At 40.2% G+C, this 22,908-nt stretch overlaps 2 protein-coding genes and 1 long non-coding RNA gene across 9 annotated transcripts in view; 1 reads left to right on the top strand and 2 right to left on the bottom strand.

The window, feature by feature from the left end:
- samhd1 (SAM domain and HD domain 1) overlaps positions 1–22,908 on the bottom strand; it is a 50,686-nt gene that overhangs the window by 11,183 nt on the left and 16,595 nt on the right. Inside the window, exon 2 of the mRNA XM_065961284.1 lies at positions 34–238. Within this exon, the coding sequence (XP_065817356.1) occupies positions 34–214 (181 nt within the window). The 5' untranslated portion in view covers positions 215–238. The remainder of the gene's footprint in view (positions 1–33; positions 239–22,908) is intronic.
- LOC136181074 (uncharacterized) lies at positions 1,217–5,133 on the top strand. Its single transcript, XR_010667525.1, has 3 exons — positions 1,217–1,652; positions 3,521–3,776; positions 4,384–5,133. It is a non-coding gene; the product is annotated as an uncharacterized lncRNA (long non-coding RNA).
- Positions 2,162–15,345, bottom strand: LOC109996115 (deoxynucleoside triphosphate triphosphohydrolase SAMHD1-like). 7 transcript variants are annotated; one of them, XM_065961287.1, is made up of 19 exons: positions 15,230–15,345; positions 15,023–15,061; positions 14,766–14,792; positions 14,627–14,642; positions 13,942–14,102; positions 13,621–13,736; positions 13,046–13,167; positions 12,027–12,176; positions 11,319–11,465; positions 10,797–10,892; positions 10,362–10,462; positions 10,059–10,167; positions 9,876–9,967; positions 9,592–9,749; positions 8,952–9,088; positions 8,180–8,275; positions 7,941–8,045; positions 7,708–7,814; positions 2,162–3,213 (listed from the first exon to the last, which is right to left on the bottom strand). In XM_065961287.1, exons 2-19 carry the CDS (start codon positions 15,049–15,051, stop codon positions 3,171–3,173), a joined length of 1,812 nt encoding a protein of 603 aa, XP_065817359.1. In that variant the 5' UTR covers positions 15,052–15,061; positions 15,230–15,345; the 3' UTR covers positions 2,162–3,170. The 7 variants fall into 7 exon arrangements, with proteins under 7 accessions (XP_065817359.1, XP_065817357.1, XP_065817358.1 ...); XM_065961285.1 differs by having other exon boundaries at positions 15,179–15,319; XM_065961288.1 differs by lacking the exon at positions 2,162–3,213 and adding an exon at positions 4,927–5,070 and having other exon boundaries at positions 15,179–15,319.

Genomic DNA, 22,908 nt, shown 5'->3' on the forward strand with positions numbered 1-22,908 from the left:
CATCTATTAAAGCGACCAAACCAGAAAACCAACCTCGAAATGTATCTTCAAATTCTCCGAGATCTTCTCTACGCAGGTAGCGACAAGTTTCCTCGACTCCCCATTGCATGTAGTCCGAGTCCTGCAGCCGGACCGCTGACACTTTCTTCTCCGGCGTTTTGAAGCTTTCATCAGGGCTCAACCCTCCGTCGAACGGCCTTTTACGGTTGTCCATGTTGGGTTTACACGTATCTACAGTCTATGGTTTACACACAGGAGGTCATTTGAGTTACTCAGTGAAAAAAGAAAAGAAAAAAGAAAGCACCTCAACTAGAGCCGATAATGGAAACTACGTCGCTTGTAACAGCTGATCCAGCAGTTCTGCTCTGTTTTGCAGGAGACACTGGGTACGCTGAAAATACCCGGGTTTTGTTTCCACGCCGAGCGCGTCGAGCACATCCACAGCGCAAACAATATCCGGTTTAGCCTTCAGAATAAAGTCTGTTTTTAGTATCCTTGTATAGCTGCGGCATTGCAACAGCTATAGTTCCAGGGCCTAGTGACTATGCAACCATCACAACAAACGAAACTCCGCATCAAACGAGACTAACGAAACCCAGCAGCCCTTGCTGCTGCTGCTGGAGGAATGTGTTGCTTCAACTACACCAGAGCTGCAACCTGGGAGCCGTATGTACTCTATTATCAATTTGTATAACCTCTAAGACCCAGTTATAAAAACAAACTACACAATACGAAGCTAACACGAGTGAAAACACCTGTATATGGTAAACATGACTTATGATTACTAAAACTTTGGTAGAGTCAGTGACATTTCCATTAGGAAAGGGGGGTGTTAAATTGTAACCAGACTGCATAAAGATAGGCTACCCATAAAAAAAAAGTTAATTGAAGAACAGTTTTAACCAGAGATTTCATTTGGACTTAGTGTTTAAGGCAAATATATATTTCATCAGTTCCTTTTAGTTTCAAGACTATGCAAAGTGAAGTTAAAAAGAACAAGAACAAAATTCTGATCCTGCCACAATCTGGCATATTTATTACAGCCAATGGTGTTTAAAAAAAAAAAAAGCTTTAAAAACGAACAAAATACAAACAAATTGCTTTTAGTAATAGATGCAATTAATAAATTGTAATTAATTACGGGAACACGTGTTTATTTTTTAAGAATATATATTTTTTAATTCTTATTCTATTATTGTATTTTTTCTCCCTTTATTTAACTGATGTAAATATGTTTGATTTTTAACTTCTTGTTATTTTTAATAATTATATTCCTGTTTTGCTTGAACTGTTGTAACAAAAAAAATTTCCCCCACGGGGGGGATCAATAAAGTTTATCTTTATCTTTGTCTTTAACACGTGTTTATTTTTTATATTTTTGAGGGAAAACCCTTTGCTTCCGGTGTATTACTCGCTGCGCATGTGTAACTTGACACAGGACCCTCCTCTTTGACTCAGCGCAAATATCGTGGAGCGAATGAGCGTTGATGCCAAAACCCCGGAAATGGAAACATTCAGTGACGACACAGAGGAACTGCAATGCCGGGCGATTTTAAACTGCTTGTTCGTATCAGCGTTATGCTAATACTAGTTGGTTAGGTAATTTTAGCACAGATGGTCACGTAAAACATACTCTACCCTCCAGTAAATCGGTAGGTAAGCTCTTATGTCGACCTGCAGCCTCCACTTTTCTACTTTTGTAGTCTACTTACATGGACATAAGCTGAACAGGCATATAGAGATTTGAGAGCCTACATCGAGGCAGCCCTAAAAATTTAACAGAAGCTGTTTTCTAATTCTGTTTGGAGCTTATCTTTATCTTGAAGCTAATGAAAAATGTGTTAATATCTACTTTTTAATTCACATTTTTGTGTTTGATTTATGTTTTTTTAGTATTTATATTTATCATGATTATTTTATTTCTTATTTCTGTGCATTAGTCTCTAAAAGGTTTTTACAAACTACCCTTTCTCAATCCCTTTTCTGCTCCTTTGTAAAGCACTTTGAACTGCAATTGTGTGTGTGTGTGTGTGTGTGTGTGTGTGTGTGTGTGTGTGTGTGTGTGTGTGTGTGTGTGTGTGTGTGTGTGTGTGTGTGTGTGTGTGTGTGTGTGTGTGTGTGTGTGTATATATATAGTTTGATAGATTACACAATGTTGAACTCAGGATTTTCTCTGATGTTTATTTTGAATACATGCAGATTTTATCAGATATGAACCCATCACAACAGGAATACACTTGAAAGGTTCTCATAGATGCATTATGTAAGAACCAATCGTCAAACAATTATAGCTTCACTTAAAGTCTGTCATACATTTAAACACATTCATCATCCATCAAAGAAAGGTAGTTGATGGATACGTTTAAAGATATTGTTTAATTCGAATTTCAAGTTTTTAGATGCAAATATTCCAAAGATTCAAAAGTTCCAGTTTTTAAAGTAAGAATCATAAACTCAAAAGAAGAGCACATTATAAAACATGCCCAAAATAAGACTCATTTTAAAACAGATTAAAATTGTATTGTGATAATAAATGCTGCAGATACAAAGTAATATAATATAAGATAATACCAGTCACCAAAACATCACTCATGATCATCTCTCATTAAACACCACTCAAAGACAAATAATCTAATCTCATGTCCTCAATCTTCAAACGATTAACATCAAAACTAAAACACCACTGAGTATTATAAATCCCTAAATAAAACCACAAGTGAAATATTCACTCCATTACACATGTTGGGAGTGCTTTACATCTTTCCCCGACCAAAAAGAATTCACAACCTACAAAGAAGCATAAATGTGACCAAAAGCTGAATCAATTCAGAAACATGCAGTTTATATATTCAGTTTGAGACAATGATTGTTGGATTTCAATAATGGCTTTCTTTACCTAAATGGTATTCAACAGCCATACAGCTGCTAGCTGTGTAAGTATCCAGTGTCATGTGTGTCTATGTATCAGTTTATATTATTATATATTATGATTTATCTTTGTCCTCAATAAAAACATGTTGTATGTTGTTGGAACTTATGCAGATGCAGAAGGGAGTCAACAATTTAAAACAACAATACAACATGTATATGATAAAAGCTAGAAAGAGTCCTGAGTCTGAATAAGAAATAATTCTGTGTTATTCATGTTGTTGAGTCATTTCCATGGTCTTTTAATTACCCTCAGGTCCAAGCAGATTTGGCTCCTTCTCTAACCTGCATGTTAATAAAGACACAAAAGTACATCTGTTTAAAGAAAGCAGTGTAGAGTAAACCTAGTGAGAGATAAACTAAAGAAGAAATGATTCTATTTAACAAACAATCTAACATTCAACTTATTTTAAAGATAAACGATGTACTCATCATGCAGATCCATCATCTCACTGCTGAGAACTTTCAGTTTTTTAAAAATCTCAAGTAATAAAACACAGAGATTGACGTAGTCTATTTTTTTTTCTTACTTTATCTTAGGATATATTTTAATATTAGGTTTGTATTCATATTAAATGTGTTTTCCCCATAGACTGTAAATATTACTGGACGAACCCTGACCCGTCTGTTACATAGGCAGAAAATGAGTCCAATCGACGGCCGCATCCATATTGGATTTGCAGTTTCAACCTAACTTCGGATCAACCTAGCAACAGCCGTAAGGCGGGACCGGCGGGACTTAACTCCGCCCATTCAGCTCGACGTTAGCAGTCCACTTGACAGCATCGCTGACAGCTAGGCTGCTATCATCCCCGATTCCTGCTCGTCCTGAGAAAACTCTACAAACAGTAAGTTAACTTTTAACTTTTCTACAACACAGTTAAAACTAATTATATTCAACACAAATATTTAATTAAAGTCTCAAAACTACACTTTTTTAAATATACAATTATGTTTATTAGTTATTTGTCAGAGAAGTTAGACTTTGTCGTTGTTAGCAGAGAAATACATTAACAAAGTTTTATCCATAAACTGTAAATAAATATGAGACATCCAGAAGAAATCAATATTACAAAGCATACAGTTCATGTTACTGTTCTGACAAAAAGAGGAATGTCTGTGTCTTATATTTACTGATGTCAACAGTGATGTGGGTGAACATGACAATTGAAAAATAATTATTTAGTATTTATTATAAGACATTTGTTTTCTATTGAACCCCGTGAAGTCATGAAGTCTGTGGACAGTGTCAGCTTCACACCAAAAACTTTAAGTATTAGAAAAAATAGTGTTTAAGACTGGCATCTATTATTATGAGTTGCAGCTACCTTGTTCAATATTATTCCTGCAGATGTGGCTCATAACAAAAAAACACCCTGAGCTGTCACATGTAGTTAACTGTACATTTTGTCTTGTCTGAGGCATTAATTGAACACCTTTGTATTTCTCCTATAGACACAGTGTGGATTATTGGTGACTGGTCCGTCGAGGTGCCCAGAGAGCTTCAGAGACAGAGGAAGAAACCTGAGCTTCAACAACATCTGCATTTGTTGGTTCTTCTGGGGTGGACTTCGGTTGCTTCTCTTCAACAGCTTGCTGTGAGGGAGGTCTCCCCCGGATGGCCTGAGTGATGACACCCACAGGCTGAGAGCTGGAGCTGAGGCGTGTTTTAAACCTCTTGACAAACCGTTACACCGCGCCCGTCTGTCAAGCTGGTCAGCTACACGCCTTATTGTGAATAACTCTTATCCTTCATCAAATCAAAACTGATGAGTCATCAAAACATTCACCCCCCCATACAGTGTGTGTCCATCGAGACATGAGCTAATCACACCTATTTGTTTTTTTTGTACCAAGCTGTAAACATGTTAATCTCTGCTGTAAAAACAGACTCTTTTTTTTTTGGTTTGATTGCAAGTTGTTTGGAGGAGATCTACTTTTATTTGAACAGCTGAAGCATGAATACAGTCTTCCAAGGTGCAAACCCTCCTCCTTCTTCTGAAGCCTGTGGAGCTCCTTGATGTACTGCCGTCTCATCTGCTGGCCATCTTCTCACCAGAACTTTGACTGTTGAAAAGTCATTCTGAAGAAGCTCGAGCATGTGACATGGATCCAGGAGAACATGGACTTTTAGTGAGAGGTCTTCAGGATGGCAAAGAAAGAGAGAAAATATCAGTTATTCATTAAATCGTTTTTTTGTTCTCATCTATTTTTCTGTATTCATCTGTGTGTAAGAGTACATTTATAAATTCAACAGTGTACTACCTAAGACAACAAAGGTACAGTATTCAGGTAATCAACATCTATTTAAAGTTAAGAAGATAAACCTTATTGTAATCATGATATTTTCAGCTCTCTCACTCACTTGCACAATGATATTCCACATCAAATTGTCTCAGATTTTGTGTGAAGAAAAATTCATTTAAATCATTAACAGGTCCCAACTCTCTGTGCTTCAGTACAGAACATACAGTAACTCATTTATTATTAACATGAGCTCAGTACATGGCTGTATTCTTCAAACTATTTCTTATACTTTATATCTATGTGTTTTATATTTTATTTTCATTCCATATGTTATTTATATTTTATATTTCTACTGCTATATTCTGTGTATGAGTTCAGTGAAAATTAATATGGTTATTAATATAGTTCTTAATGGTTACAGATGCTCTTACAAAGTGAAGTTTTTTAATTTGTTAACAGTTTGCTCAAATCTTAAGACACTACATCAACCATGTAACATTAATGTCATCCTCTATAACCTACACAGCACATTAGGTTCAGTTCAGTTCAGTTTATGTTACTGACAGATAATTACTACACAAAGTTTGTTTTTTAATGTCCACATTTACGTGGAGTCTAACATTCATCATAACGTCAGATAACCACCGAGGTGAACCTTTAGCTTCTAACATAACACAAACTCACTATTTTCAACAACAACATCTTAACAACAAACATTTCTAAACCATTGACCGTAAATAATGTAAATAATGTAATTAATGAGCTACACTGAGTAGTTAGCCGACTGGTTTACAAGCTAACGCTAAACAAGCTATGTCCGTAAATATAAATACCGACACATGAGTAAGCAGTAAATATAACACTACTATATCACTTACCGAAGAAAACTGAAGCATCAACTTCTTGGATGGTCTGTTAACCGCACAGCAAGCCATGTATGTTGTCAGATATGTGTTAAACAAACTCTCCAAACGAAGTAAGAAAGAGGAGAAATCAGACGGATCAAGCTGTTAGCCTCCTGACCTGCTGACCGCGCAGAGCTGTCAATCAAATCTGCCACAACCCTTATATGGGCATAGCCGTTTTCCTTAATAGAATAAAATCCGATGAGTTATAAAGAAATTCACCCCCCCCACAGTGTGAGGAGAAGGGCCCGTCAACTTATCAGATATATCTCGTTTTTTGAACCAGGCTGTAAACATGTTGATTCCTGTGGTAAAAACGGGCTTTTCTGGCTGTGGGCTTATGGCACTTACGGCGCTTCTGCAGCCAGCCTCAAGCGAAACCTCGAGGAACTGCAGTTTTTTGTACTTCCGCACAGGCTCCATTTTTCGAGACCGGAGGTTGCCCCTTGGTTTTCCCCACTAAATTAATACATTTTTTTGCAACAAACAACTTTAATCTGCTCAACATCCACTCGATATTCCATTATTTACAGGAGATCAGCACAGAATCAGCAGCAAGCGGCTGTACACGTTATTAAAACGAAGCCATAAGAAGCTTCAGTTTTCATATGAGCAAGAGGGGTGTACGGACAGTGGATCTTCTCTCTCTCTGAAGCGGATGTGATACAGCTCTCGTTTTTGCTATGTTGTGACGTTCAAACTGAGTGCACACCTGCAGTCTATCGCGCATGCCCTATCTCTCGCTGTGTCGCGCACGCAGCATTTTTTATTTTTTAGATTTATTTTTGGGCTCTTAGGGCCTCTAATGGAGAGACAGGACACGAGTACAGAGTCGAAAATCAGGGAGAAAGAGTAGGGCACGACATGGGAAAGGAGCCACAGGTTGGATTTGAACCTGGGTCGCCCGCTTGGAAGACTTTAGCCTCCATACATGGGGTGCGCGCACTAACCACTGCGCCACCAGCGCCCCAACATGACAAATTATGTTTAAAAAGGGACATTTCACTATCATAAGCTCAGTGCACGGAGCTGGAAAACACTGATATGACAGTTAGCTGCTGGGGAGTCACACTTACTGCCCACTGCTTACTGAGGGTCTACACCATAGACTTTTTGTATTGTTGACAATACGGTCCACACTAACACTCGTTTGGGACGTTTGGACATTTCTATCCTTAGGTGTGTTCTAATGGTTGATATTGTGTTTCAAATGGGGACTGTTTTAGCTGCATTTGTTCGTCACAGTTAACAGAGCAATTTACTCTGTTTATTGTCGGACTTCAGTACGGAAACCTGACTGACTGTCTTAGACTTGCTGTCTAACCTGGACGCAAACCAGGACAAAGGACCAATAACATGTTGGAGTGTGACTCAGTTCGGCAGTATTTTGATTTAGAAAATGATAATAAAAGTACTTTATGTAGGCACTCAGCAGATTGTAAATCACGTTCAACCATGTTAAATAAACTGTACTCACTGCTGACTGTTTTCTATTTACTTTTGCCAAGTCAACTGGTCTGAATATATATTTGATGTTTTATGTTTAATCAACAGCAAGTTAGTTGATATTGTATCCTTTAACATCTTAATATTCAACTATTATCAAAGGATTGGAAAATCATTGTACCATTGTTTAAAGTGCTGTCTGGCAGCCTCCACACTCTGTTCATCAGTCTTCTTACAGAAGACCCTGATCAGCTGCTCAGAATAGATCGTTGTGCCAATCCTGGATGCCTGTAAAGAATGACAGCAGCTTTAATTTGAGAGTTATGGAGACATAAGCTGCCTTACAGATAATAAACAGAAGAAATATTGAAAGATTGCGATAAAAAATTGTTTTAATCAATAATTAGTTCTGACATTTTCTCTGGACATTGGCTTTGCCACGTCAGGCTCATATTTGCTGTAGAAATGCATATGTTCAACAGGGTTCTTGTCTTCCATGCCATAGTCCATTTCAATGACCTAAAAAGGTTAAAGGAGTAAAATGATGTGTGCCATAACAAACACTTCTACAACATCTTACAAATCAAAAGATCAGCAAAACCGAAGATTTTACAAAAAAGTGAGATGAAAGAAAGTAAAAAAAAAAAAAACACCTTGATTTCAAAGTCCTCCTGTTTCAGGTTGTCTTCTTCCTCGTTAGGGAGGGGCTGAGCCAATGTTTTTTTCCAGTTTTTTTCCAGCTTCAGGTTCTTTAAAGGAAGCAGAAAAAAATGAGAACAATGAGAAAGGATAGATTAAAGGTTTTTTGCATTTTAAGTTGACAATGTAAGCAACTTGGAATTCAATTCTTATTCACTCAAAAAACTGCACCAACTTAGTGTAGATATTTTTGACTGTAGGTATGATTTTTGCATCACTTTTGCTATGTGTACAAGTTTACAAGTGCTATGGTAACACATCACATGCAGTGTATGACGATGAACTGTTATTTGCTTTGAAGTTACTGTCACAGGGCTCTTGATGCAGACTAGTTGTCACTTTGAATGTATAAGGGGTTCTTATTTGAAAAAGAAAATAGACTTGAAGGCCCAAATGATAATACAAATTGTAATTGTATGAACCTCAAAAGGTTATCGCAGTTTCCCCAATATCATGCAGCATTAGTTGACTGAGGGATTTTGTATTGTAAGACATTTCAAGCTGCTATCCAATTCACATTGCATTTCAAAAAGAGAACTGTTCAATAGTGCTGCTGTTCATGTTAAATGTAATAACAACACGGGCAAGATAAAATGCTGGAGACAGTAAAGAATGTGATTTGTACATATTCTATGAACTGAAAATGAGCACATTATCCAGCTTTGTGATAACAGTGCATTAGATCATGTGTTATAAATGTAATGAAACACAAGAACACAGACTTACTTTCCAATCCTTGATGGTCTTTGGCTTTGTCTCACCAACAAACTTGTAGATCTTTCGAGAGACAATATTTTGCAGAATCTCTCTTGCCTCTTGTAACTCAGGACGGGAAGACTTCAGTATTTCCTCAAACACGTTGTCTAAAAGAGTAACAGAGTAACAAGCAAACGATAAATAATTACACACAGAAAAATTAGTGAATTTAATTCAAACACACTCAATACATTTTAAGACATGGCAACTACAACTTATTTAATTAACAGGATCTGGTTTATTTATTTTTTTAACATGAGCATAGTAAAAAAAATGGATAAAGTAGCATAACAGTAAATGACTTCGCAACAGAGCCACTAACCTTACAGAAAGCAGTAAGTGTTTTTCCAAAAAGTATTGAAATATGTCACTTTTACTTAAATAATAATAATAAATAAACATCCTAAATATGAAACAGGTTCAAATGATCAGGACAGCCAGTTGTTCAGGATGTTTAAGACTGGATTTGTGAACTCCTCAAACATTCAAAAATTCCTTTTCAGATTGTTGGGTGTAGTGCATTATTTAAAACAATGTCTTGATATTCCTGTAGTCTGAATTGGCTTTAATGTTAAACATGAGCTAACAGCACACATTTAAATCTACACACCTGTGAGCTTTGTATAGGCCTCCATGTTCTTAAAGGCTGTAGAGAGAGTGAACAGCCCTCTTGATCCTTGAAATCCTATTGTTCCTTCTGATCCTGCTGATCCTTGTGATCCTTCAATCTGAATGTGACCGTCTGCTTTCAAAAAAGCCTCTGCAATCCTGTATGTTCATATCAAACATATTATTACTGATGAGATAATGAATCATGACGCAGATCAAATAATGGAAATCAGAAGGAGACCAATCTTATATTTGGAGTAATAACTTCTGAAGGTAGACACTTACATTTCTTGTATGATGTGGCTTACTCTGTGCTGACAGGCTCTTTTGTGGAGACAGTGTCTTGTATAGAACAAGTCGTACATATGGCCCTCCTCCTGTTGAGGTTAGGATTACAGTTTAGTCATAAATAACAACATTATCAGTTTGCTTTCAATTATCTGTTTACAAGGTCAAGTGTGTCAGCACCTTGTCTCTGGTGCAGATAGTTTTCCTGCCATCAACCTCACACACTCTGGCAAACTGCATGAAGCGACGAAAGTCAAAGTTGTTCTTGATCCCCAGGTAGGAAGAGTCCCTGAGTAGAGGCAGATTGAGGCAAGGTGAAGAAAATAGGTGTATAGAGGGAAACTGAATTTACTGGAGAGTTTTGTAGCCTATAATTTAAAATAATCAGGAGAATAATGCATTGTTCACGGTAAAAAAAAAGAAGTGCTGTCGCGGTCTTCGTCACAAAATGAATTGCTCTACAGCACTTCATTAAAACCTGACCTGGCCAAGTAGTCAAACTTGTCCACATCAACGCCGTTTCTTTTGTTGGACACAATTTCGTAGAGGAAGGACTTTTTTTCTGGGCGCCCTTTGTACGGCCACTGCAGGGATGACGACACAAAGCGAATCAGGACCAGTTTTATTGACACGTATGTTGTTGTCAATGAATTTATACTGCATAGAAAAAATATGTAGGACCATTCCACAAAACAGAGATAAAGCTAAAATATGAACACAATAAACTATGTACAAGTAAAAGCATGACAAATTAAACAGCAGGTCCAATTTCAATTGGAGGTCTAGGCAGAAGAAAAACTTTTTTTCACGATAAAAAAAAGGACTCTTCTTGTCCGCCTTTATGCTGAGGAGATGTTACAAAATAGTGACATTGCTGTAGGACACAGACTGATTTATGCACAGATGGGGTGAACTTGCCTTCTTGCCTTCAGCAATCTTCTCCTTAATGAATTTCACATCTTCAGGGTTCAGTTTGTATTTCTTCATCATCACTTGTTCAAGCTTACTCTGTTCCTGTAATATTGACAGTTAGGGATGTAAAGATTAATTGTAAAATCGTGATAAATCGATTCAAAGGTGTCAAGATTCACATCAGTACTCTGAAAAATGAATCTCAATAATATCGTGAGCGTTAGCAGCTGTAAAGTAAGATTTAGAAATTGAGGACGCACCACCCTCTTTTAAATCATAGGTGTGGAAGCATTTTAGCTTCCCCAAGACAGAAAATGAAAGAGGTGAGAAGATAACAGACGAGACAAAAACTGTGTGTAAATATTGCAAGAAGACAGGGAACTACACAAATAGCACAACCAACATTTGCAGAGTAGATCTCAAAACGTGTGTATGTAAGAAACACTTTAAATGTCAGAGTTCCTAAAGTTCCTCAGAATTTGACGAGTGACTTAATGTCAGCCAATTTACTGTGGACATTGAACTTGCCTTCTTGCTTTTAGATTCCTGTTCAGCAATCATCTCCTTAATGTTTTTCACATCTTCATGTTTCAGTTTATACTTGTCCATCATCACTTTTTCAAGATCAATCAGTTCCACCAGGGTGTTAATTATGTCATAATAGCCCTTTTCATCCTGCAAGACACACAGAGTCATACATGTATCAACACAAGATTTAAAACATAAATATAATAATCCCACATACTTTAATTTCCCCCACATTTGAAGAGAATATCTCAAAACTTGTGTATGTTAAAAAAAGTTAAATGTCAGAGTTCCTAAAGTTCCTCAGAATTTCAGCCAATTTTCTGTGGACATATACTGTATACAACATCCTAACAGTCTTTATCAGGGTTATTTAGCTAGCTGAACCCAACCTGATATCAAACTGTTAAGCACAAGAGTTTTTGGGAAGGTGATCATGCAGTTCAGTTTTTTCACACCTGGGTAGTTTGGAAAAGTTGTTCTGAAACCATAGCCCGGTTTGTTTGGTAAATATGTGAACACAGCAATCACACTCTTTTGGCTCCTCAACTTTTTTGATCTATTTTTTCTTGAATGGTGCACTATGTGCTCTTTTTGGCTATCCTTGCTCTTTGCTGCCCGTTGTGGGATGAATAAAGTTTTATCTTCTCTTATCTTATATTCATACAGTATCTTATCCGACTTCTGAATAACATAATGAGGTGAACTTACCTTCTTGCTTTTAGATTCCTGTAGAGGTCCAGCAATCATCTCCTTAATGAATGTCACATCTTTAGGTTTCAGTCCATACTTCTCCATCACTGGTTTAAGATTATTCTCTTTCAGCAGGTGGTCTAGCATGTCACAAGAGCCCTTTTCATGCTGTGAGACACACAGACTCATAAATGTGTCAACACAAGATTTAAAACATAAATACAATAATCCCACATACTTTAATTTCCCCCACATTTGAAGAGTATATCTCAAAACGTATGTACAACAATTTACAATGTCAGAGTTCCTAAAGCTCTTCAGAATTTGACGAGCCACTTAATGTCAGCCAATATACTGTATACAACATCCTAACAGTCTTTACCAGGGTTATTTAGCTAGCTGAACTCAACCCGATGTCAAACTGTTAAGCGTAAGAGTTTTTGGGAAGGTAATCATGCTTGTTTTTTCACACCTGGATAGTTTGGAAAAGTTGTTCTGAAACAAAGGGGCGTTTCCCCTTTAGCCCGGTTTGTTTGGATGTAAACACAACAATCACACTCTTTTGATCTAAAGTTATTGAATTGTGCACTGTGTACTCTTTTTTGGCTATCCTTGCTCTTTGCTGCCCGTTGTAGGATGAATAAAGGTTATCTTCTCTTATTGAGTGACAAAGAGACATAAACAGATCTAGAAATCCCTTCTGCTTTTAAAAGAGGTTCCTCTTTTACCTCTTATGAACCATGAATTCAATTATTATCTTTGTTTGTTGTATCTAAAGCTCTGAATCACCAGGATTAATGGTTAAAACAGAAACATTTAGTAAAATCTCATGGAGCTTCTGAACAGCGGTAACATGTCAGATAAAAAGTTGATATATTATTACCAAAGAGAACAGGGTATGGGTCATTTAGCAACACAAAAAGAACATCCTGGATTTTGTTTCAAGAACAAGCCGGTGTGAAAGGTACATGTGCTTCAGTTTTGCGGTTCCTCTGTATTTCATTTGTTGTATTACAACAAAAATATGAACTTCTTACCTTCCATTCCTCCAATTTCTCCTCTTTTCTCAATTTCCTATTTCTTCTCATTTCTTCTTCCTTCTTTGTCAGTGCTTTGGGGAGGAACATTCCATCATACAGATGGGAAAAGGGTCCATGACCTTGAAATGGATAGATAAATACAGGCGTAATCCACTGATAGTGCACAGATTATACAGTCAGTATGTCTTAATAAACCTGTTTGAGTTGAGGATAGATTACTCCTGAATCTAAACTTGATGATATTGCTTTCAAGAAAAGACTGTTATGTGTTTGTAAACGTATGCATGGTCTGGGTGGACTGTCGAACCGAAATGCCCTCTGGGATAAACAATTTTTAAAAATTTGTTTCAGATATCCAGACCCTCCAGTTCTTATCAGAGTCCCTACAGACGGAGCTACCACCACCACCACCCCACCCTCATATTTTTATTTTTAAATGCAGAAGCCCTTGCTTTTTTGAAAGATGGAAGGGTTATTTCTGGATCATTTTACTTTCATTTGACTCTTTTCATACCTAATAATATAATTTATTAACCATTCCATGTATTATTGAAAAGGGATGCATTACTCACCCAGGTCATGACAGAGGCCAGCAATCTGAACACAACGGACGTCTCTGTCATTGATGTTGAGTTCTGGCTGCCTTGACCTGAGAGCCTCAGCAAGTTTTCCTGCTAAGTATCCCACCCTTTTTAGACCACAGAAAACATTTTTTTAAATTATAACACAGTTATCACAATTTATTATATATATTTTTATTCATATTTTTTATTCGATCCATACTAAGACAGGCACTGTTTTCTGCCTTTATTGGTTATGTGAAAACCATGAGTCTTCTCCTTATTTGGACTGAGGTCACCTGTGGGCTGAAATCTGAAAACTTGCTGACTTACCCGATCGAGTGTTCAAAGCGGTTGTGAGACGCTCCGGGGTAAACTGAGTAGACACCTCCAAGCTGCTTTATGAGTCGAAGTCTCTGGAACTGAGGTGTGTCAATGATCTCGATGAGGAGTGGGTGTAACTCCATGTGACCATGGATGGGATCATTAAACACCTGGCAGAAAACAAACAAACAAAAGCTAAGAACAATGAAATGCCAAAAATAAAACAACACCATGGAGACCAGCTCAATTTTGCCTGAGGGCTCTGGGAGGTATAGCATAAGCATGAAATGAGCCCAAAAATAATGCTGACGCTACAAAGAATGTTTTTTATGGCTTTACCACTGGTGGGGATATTAAACATCTAGTAGAACAAAGAGAACAAAACATTGGACACTGAAAATGTCCTTTCAATAGAAAGCGTGTTCCTCTTTCTTTTTTTTAAGTATTGAAGGAAAGGAGAATAAAGAAGGTTGGTTTGATTATAAAAGTTGGACAAAGCTACCGTAGCTCTCCTCACCACTCATGGGGATAACAAGCATCTAGGCCTATAGAACGAAGAGAACCAAGAACTCCCAGTTAAATAGATTTTTAATCTAGACTGATAATGGATAATACATGTACACAGGCTTAACTTTGTGCAGGTGTGTTAGTGTGCGGTTTATTCTACAAGTGTTTATAATTTGTTCTGTTTTACCTTGGTGATGATCGGTCTGTAGAATTTTGAAAAAAAAAGAGCATTGACAGTATGAATTAGTGCTGAAACTTCCAACTTATTTAAAAAAAAAAAAAAAATTTATTGTGCAAAGTGGTTTAACAAAGACAGAGGTACTCACATATTTTCCATGTTGCAGCAACTTGTTCTACATAAAAGAGCAAGAAGTTAATAAGTCATTTATTAAATAACTTCAGTTTTACACACGTTAAAAGGCAAAATTGGTAAGTTAAACCATCAGTTTAAAATAATGATACAACTTACCAAACCAGAAAACCAACCATGAATTTAATCGACTATAACTAGAAAACCAACCTCTAAATTTTCCTCCAATATTGGGATATTGTAAACTGGTTTAACAAAGACAGAGGTACTCACTTTTTTGCCTTTTTGCTCGGACTTGCCATTTTGCCCCGACTAGATAAAAGAGAAAGAAGTCAGTCATTTATTAAGTAGTCTAACCTCAGTTTCACACAAGCTAAAATGCAACATTGTTAAGTTAAACCATCAGTTTAAAATAACGATACAACTTACCAAACCAGAAAACCAACCATGAATTTAATCGACTATAACTAGAAAACCAACCTCTAAAGTTTCCTCCAATTGTCGACAAGTGGCAAATGTAATTTAAATGGCTGCTGAAGGCTATTTACAAAATGATGCTCAGGGTTTAAAAATATCCATGTTATTGGTCACTGCCCTCCTAGTGATACCCTTTTTTTGCTTACTTTTACTTATCTGACAAGCACACATTTCAGAAAACAAAACTGAAAGTGCATCAGAATTTCATAAGGCAAGTTAAGAAATCTAAACTTAACCCTTGTGTGGTGTTCGGGTCAAACTGGCCCGTTTTAAATGTTTACCAAAAGAAAAAAGGGTAAAACTTTATAATAACCATCATCTATAAGAGTAAATAAGGGTAAATAGATAGTTAATTAACCATTAGTTAATAGTTATTTACTGTAAACAAACAATGAAATTATAGTTAATAATGTTTGCTAATGATTTGTAATGCTATAATTTATTGTTAAAGCCCCAATAGGTAACTTTTCAGTTTTGGTGTGCTTTGGTTCCAACAGCAGGTCTCTGACTGCAACTGCACTGTTGTAAAACGGTTACACTTCCCATCTGAAACAACGTGCATTTGTTGACAAGCAGAGGGTGAGGAAGCCGGCACAGACGCCGTGAGAAGATAAAGAACCATGTTGTAGCCGTTATCAGCAGCCACGTTTACAACTCTCTTCCTGCAGGACTCAGGACTGTGGATTAACATGTTGATTACTTTTACCAAGGAACAAAGGAACTGATCAATGATTTAAGTCTCCCTCTCAGTAAGGATGTTTTGAACTTTTACAACACCTGGAATAAACAACCGAGCAGAAACAGAACACTCTGCTATCTACAAATTGACCCCAAAGACATGAACTGTGACCGAAACCAGTCTCTGCAAAGTCGTAAAATTGACCATCTGTTGAAGGACTGCTGAAGAGCTGAATTAAACCACAGCGTTCAATTCTGCATCAAATGAACATTTATGTCTTTCTTCATCTAGATATTTGTAAATGTCACGTTGAATGTATTATAATCATCTTTTTAAACTCAAAATCTGATCTTCAGAACAGCAATAAGAGTTATATTATGTTTAATAGGAATTTGACGTGGAGCGCTATTGCCATCTAGTGTTAGAATATCCATGAATACATAACCTTCATAATTATACATTTAGACGTGTTATAAAGCAGACTGTTTGATATTAGCTATAGAAGGTGTTATTTATAGACACCAATTTATTTTCCTACTTTATTAATATGTCTTATTAAGAATGCTGACTGTATAACATGTTTTTGTTCACCTACAGGCTGGGATTGACTGAGGATGTTCCCAGATGGTGTGATTTTCATCTCAACATGAATCTGATAGAAATGTTTGTCTAAATATATGACGTGAACCTACATCAATGTGGATCTGATAGAAATAATATCGAAATGAATGTATGGTGATGTATATATGTTTAGATTCTTAATCTTATTGAGTAAACTCGGTTTAGTTTAAACAATTGTCCTCCGGTCAGAATGGGAGTCACCCGTGGGCGGCACCCCTCTTTGCCTGCAGACCCCCCTCCTCCCATCCAGGTGATAAGAGTTCACACTCAGCTCAGACCTTGGGTTCTTCTTAGTTTTGGTTTCTTGAAGTTTAGAGCTTCAGCTCTTGCTCGCTTCTCTTCGGACTTCGGTCCGAATCACTTCTTTTAAGTTTGTGCCGTAGAGACGAGGCTCTGCCGAACTTTCTTTTTCACGCACAATTTTTGGAACATCAATTCTTTCTGGCTCAAGCAAGGTTTTTGAACTTTCTTCTCCAAAGTCTTTGCTCTTCAATTTTGAACGCCAATTACTTAGTGGATTCATCAAGATGGCCATCTGGTTAATCTGAATTGGAAATCGACGTATCAAAAGACTCTTTAATAATTTTTCCTGTTGGATCCTCTTGGAGCTTCTGAGACAACGGCTGAACCAATGTACAATCTCCATCCCAGCTGCACACTCCGACCAAGGTGTCAAGGCATCTAATCTGGCCCGTGGACCTCTCTGGACCTGGAAAGAGCCGCTTGCCAGAGACTGAAACGTGGGACCAGCCGGCGGAGTTCAATTGAACACATCTCACAGTAAGACTGATAGAAAGAGTCAAAATATAAATGTAGTGTGCCATTTCAAATACATTTTATAATGGTCCTAAATAGAAATGATGCATCATGCAGCCATTTTCCATTTGAAAAAAAGTGGTGGAAATGTGATCTGTGTAATATATATTTGTGTGTTTGAAGTCAAATTTACCTGGATTACAAGACATCAGCCGACTCCTCTTCCTCATTCAGTAGCTGAACACCTTGGACAGCAAACACATCATTCTCGAATCAAAAGACAAGTAGAATATTACATCTTACCATTCAATGACTCCTCCAAGAATCGCCACCTTAACGTGGTGGAGGAGTTTGCATGTCCCGGTGAACCTGGAAGCTGTGTTGTTGGGGGCACTAGCCCCTGGTAAGGTCTCCCAAGGCAAAGTGGTCCCAGGGGAGGGGCCAGACCAAGAGCGGTTCAACAAATACCCCTATGAAGCGGCATACTTTAGAGCAAGCCACCTCGCCCGGAAGAGGGCACCCACGCCCCTGGAGCCAGACCCAGGGGGGGAGCTTGAAGGCGAGCGTCTGGTGGCCGGGCCTTCCTCCCAGCCCGAAACAACCACATGGAGCCGCTGCCCTGTAGGCCCATCACACACAGGGAGAGGCATGGGGGAAGGTGCATGCAGAGCCGGCTGGCAGGCGTAGGCGGAGGCCTGGGCATTTCCGGCAGCGCAGACTGGCTCTAGGGACGTGGAAAGTCACCTCTCTGATAGGGAAGGGGCTGGAGCTGGTGCGGGAGGTGGAGCGCTACCAGCTAGACATAGTTGGGCTCGCCTCTACGCACAGCGTCGGTTCTGGAACCAAACTCCTGGAGAGGGACTGGAGTTGCCCAGGGTGAGAGGTGCCGGGCGGGTGTGGGGATACTCACACACCGCTGTGTTGGAGTTTTCCCCGGTGAACGAGAGGGTTGCCTCTCTGCGACTTCAGGTTGCAGAGAGGGAGGCTCTGACTGTTGTATGTGCAAATGCACCTAACAGCAGCTCAGAGTACACAGCCTTCTTGGAGTTTCTGGGTGGGGTCCTGGAAGGGGTTCCGCCTAGGGACTCTGTAGTTCTACTGGGGGACTTCAATGTTCACGTGGGCGACGACGGGGACACCTGGAGGGGAGTGATTGGGAGGAACTGCCTGCCCGATCTGAACCCGAGTGGTGTTTTGTTGTTGGACTTCTGTGCTAGTCATGGATTGGCCATAACAAACACCATGTTCAAGCATAGGGATGTTCATAAGTGTACCTGGTACAAGAGCACCCTAGGCCAAAGATCGATGATCGACTTTGTAGTTGTTTTGTCAGATCTGCGGCCGTATGTTTTGGACACTTGGGTAAAGAGAGGAGCAGAGCTGTCAACTGATCACCACCTGGTGGCGAGTTGGATCAGATGGCGGGGAAGGCTGCCGGACAGACCTGGCAAACCAAAATGTGTAGTGCGGGTGAACTGGGAACGTCTGGCAGAGGCCCCTGTCCGTGGGGTCTTCAACTCCCACCTCCGGAAGAACTTCTCCCTCGGGGGAGGTTGGGGACATGGAGTCCGAGTGGTCCTTGTTCAAAGCCTCTATTGTAGAAGCTGCGGCTAGGAGTTGCAGCCAGAAGACATTTGGTGCCTGTCTTGGCAGCAACCTTAGAACCCGCTGGTGGACTCCAGTGGTGAAGGAAGCCGTCAGGCTGAAGAAGGAGGCCTTTCGGGCTTGGTTAGCCCAGGGTCTCTGGAAGCAGCTGACAGGTATCGGGTGGCTCGGAGGGCTGTGGCTTCAGTGGTTGCGGAAGCAAAAACCTGGGTGTGGGAGGAGTTCGGGGAGGCTTTGGAGAAGGACTTTCGGTTGGTCTCAAGGAGGTTCTGGCAAACCGTCCGATGGCTCAGGATGGGAGAGCAGGGCTTGCCCCAGGCTGTTATCAGCAGGGGTGGAGAACTGGGGACAATGTTGGGTGGTGGAATGAACACTTTGAAGAACTCCTGAACCCAGACAACACGTCCTCTGAAGAGGAGGCAGAGTCTGAAGATCCACGGGAAGCCTTACCACTAACCTTGGCAGAGGTTACTGAGGCAGTTAGAAAGCTCCTCAGTAGCAAGGCGCCAGGTGTGGAAGAGATTCGCCCTGAGATGCTAAAGGCTCTGGACCAGGCGCGGAGCCTATGGCTCATTGCAGAGGGGGTGGGGACCAATAGTGGGCCCTTAAACTGTCTATAGGCTATATATTTATATATATTTAAGCAGCACAAGTGCTGATATGTCTGTGTGCATATTCCACCGATTAAACTAGTAAAGCAGACTTAATTAGCCGGATGGGAAACCAAAGATAGAAGGCAACTACAGTTTAACATTCAGTGAAGTTGGACGCTCATCCAGCCACACAGCCAAACAGACAATACAATAAAACCACACATTATCAACCCACGCACAACAACAAACTTTGTAAACAGTGTGACAGCAATGGCCTGCCGTTCATACAGTACGATAACCAAGCAGACACGGCGGTCTACAACATATGCACCCACAAACAAAAGACCAGCATCTAAGCGTAATCTCAAATAATGATGAAACAACTTACCAATTAAATTTTCATCAGCACTGTTGCTTTCCTGCATGGAGCTAGCTGGGTGCTCCTCGCTAACATGTTTATTTGCTTGGCTAGTAGCGTTTACGTTAGTGGAGCTAGCAACGGGAGGAGACTTGCCAGGTTGAGTTGTCAATGAGAAAACATTTTTTATTTAGTTTTTTACACTTTTAATGTTACGAAAAACTGCAAGGTAAACAGAAATAAAGCAGACAGACGACTAGGTTTTTAAAACTCCAGACAGCAGCGGGGGCCCAGCAAAGGGGGTGCTAAGAGGTGGGATCAATGACATTACAAACAGGCCACAGCACCCTGCTGGTGCTGTTTGCTGCCGAAGTTGAGAACCCCCTTGGCAGTGGAGGGGGGCCCCTCTCTGCACTACAAAATACATTGTGTGTCTTGATTGTGGCAAAAGAAAAGAGAGACTCAGACCTAGTCAAACTAACTTTATTGGAAAACTCAACTAAATAACAAAATGCATGTTAAATTTGGCTCAAAGTGGGCCCCTTGAGACAACAGTGGGCCTGGGGCGGCCGCACCTTCTGCCCCCACACTCGCTCCGCTACTGCTCTGGACATTGTTGGGCTGTCTTGGCTGACACGCCTTTTCAATGTCGCGTGGAAATCTGGGACAGTGCCTGTGGAGTGGCAGACCAGTGTGGTGGTTCCCATTTTAAAAAGGGGCTCCAATTATCGGGGTATCACACTTTTCAGCCTTCCGGGGAAAGCTTACTCTAGGGTGCTAGAAAGGAGGCTCCGGCCGATTGTCGAACCTCGGATACAGGAGGAAGAATGTGAATTGCGTCCCGGCCGTGGGACAGTGGACCAGCTCTTTAACCTTGCAGGGCTTCTTGGGGGAGCATGGGAATTTGCTCATCCAGTCTACATGTGTTTTGTGGATTTAGAGAAGGCTTTTGTCCGTGGGGATCATGTGGGGGGTACTGCAGGAATATGGGGCCCCTTGTCACTGGTCCTGTTTGTGATCTTCATGGACAGGATCTCAAGGAGCAGCCGGGGGGAGGAGGGTTTCCAGTTTGGGGACCTCAAAATCTCATCTCTGCTTTTTTGCGAATGATGTAATTTTCCCAATGCAAGCTGGGACCTCCAGCAGGCATTGGGACGGTTTGCAGCCCAGTGCGAAGTGGCTGGGATGAGGGTCAGCACCTCCAAGTCCGAGGCCATGGTTCTCTGCCGGAAAAAGGTGGATTGCTCTCTCCAGGTGGGGAGTGAGTCCTTGTCCCAAGTGGAGGAGTTCAAGTATCTCGGGGTCTTGTTCACGAGTGAGGGTAGGATGGAGTGTGAGATTGACAGACGGACTGGCTTGGCGTCAGCAGTAATGCAGGCGTTGTGCCGGACCGTTGTGGCAAAGAGGGAGCTGAGCCTGAAGGCAAAGCTCTCAATTTACCGGTCGATCTACATTACAACCCTCACCTATGGTCATGAGCTATGGGTAGTGACCGAAAGAATGAGATCACGGATACAAGCGGCCGAAATTAGCTTCCTCCGGAGGGTGGCTGGGCTCAGCCTTAGAGATAGGGTGAGGAGCTCGGACATTCAGGGGGAGCTCGGAGTAGAGCCGCTGCTCCTCCGCATCGAAAGGAGCCAGTTGAGGTGGTTTGGGCATCTGTTAAGGATGCCCCCTGGACGCCTCCCTTTAGAGGTTTTCCAGGCACGACCAACTGGGAGGAGACCCCGGGGCATACTCAGATTGCGCTGGAGGGATTATATATCCCGTTTAGCCTGGGAACGCCTCGGAATCCCCCAGGAGGAGCTGGAAAACGTTGCTGGGGAGAGGGAAGTCTGAGTTGACTGACTGCGCCTGCTACCACCGCAACCTGACCTGACAGTATTTTTTTAGATAACTTTACTCCATGAAAACATACCTGTCGCGGTCTGACAGTAAGACTATGGCAGGGTTGTAGGTTGCATTTGTTGCTGGAGATGATACTGATCGCCTTTTTAGAAAGCTGGAATAAAGTTTGAAGTCATTATGCTGGTTGATACAACTGTGCAGAGTACAGTAACGTTAGTTTCAACACATGAGAAACATTGTCTATGCGCTGCTCAGATATTTATCAGCTGGAGCTATCGTAACCTGAACCCAGGACACTATGCCGTCTATATTATCATGCTACGGGCTGATTTCTGCAGCCATGAGCTGACTTGGCTTTCAACCACCCGCTAATGTGTCGACAATTTTTCTCACCGTGCCAGTCAAAGTCTGCCCAAATAACTCTGACATATAAGGTTAACATGCGTCGCTAACTCATCATCAAGGGACAGTAACATTATTCTGACATTCTGGTTGTTATATGATATAGACTGAATGGGTTTGTGTTGAAATAACTGATAACTATGATGCAAAGAAATAGGACAACGTTTATAACGAGCATAGTACTCACCAGTTCAACAGCAGCAGTGCCAGCTCGGTATCAGACTTACAGCCCACCATTCCCCGAAGCTCTCTCCAATGTGTAAAAGCCTCTCCAATATTTACTCTAGTCCAGTCTCTTGTTCGGTCACTCTCTCTTTATTCTTTACTTTATTCTTATCTTCATCCATCAACGTGCTTTTCCTCGTGGCCTGCATCAAGCAGTACAGAGACGGGCTTACTCCTAATATTTACAGTCTCGGCTAACTCCGAGGACTTGTAGACTAGTGCCGTAAAACAGAACGTACCTCTTGCGAGATGACTGCGGCTCGCAGTCACAAACTTACATATATTGAATATTGAGGCAGCGAGCCGCTATGCGGACGTTGGAGAGACAACATTCTCCCTGTTGAACGCTATTGCGCTATTAAATTGATTTACAAGCCATTATTTTATGGTGGAAAAGTTACATATTGGGGCATTAACAGTTTATTGATACACACATTATCACATTTCATACACTTTTTAAAGTGTTTGTTAATGATGACTAAATGATTTATAAACCTTTAAGAGATGGGTTATAAAAAATCTATAAACATTACAGAGATACATGGACCAGATATTTGTTCATGGTTTGTAATTATTTTATAAAGCATCTATTAAC

Source organism: Labrus bergylta, chromosome 12 (genome assembly GCF_963930695.1).
Source record: "Labrus bergylta chromosome 12, fLabBer1.1, whole genome shotgun sequence".
Lineage (NCBI taxonomy): Eukaryota > Metazoa > Chordata > Actinopteri > Labriformes > Labridae > Labrus > Labrus bergylta.

Coding starts and splice junctions, on each gene's coding strand:
- LOC109996115 (XM_065961285.1), bottom strand. CDS start 15,198: ATGGTTGGTTTTCTGGTTTG. Junction 11,466..12,026: donor AGGAATCTAAAAGCAAGAAG/GTAAGTTCACCT, acceptor TGTGTCTTGCAG/GATGAAAAGGGCTATTATGA. Junction 9,968..10,058: donor CTATCTGCACCAGAGACAAG/GTGCTGACACAC, acceptor TAACCTCAACAG/GAGGAGGGCCATATGTACGA.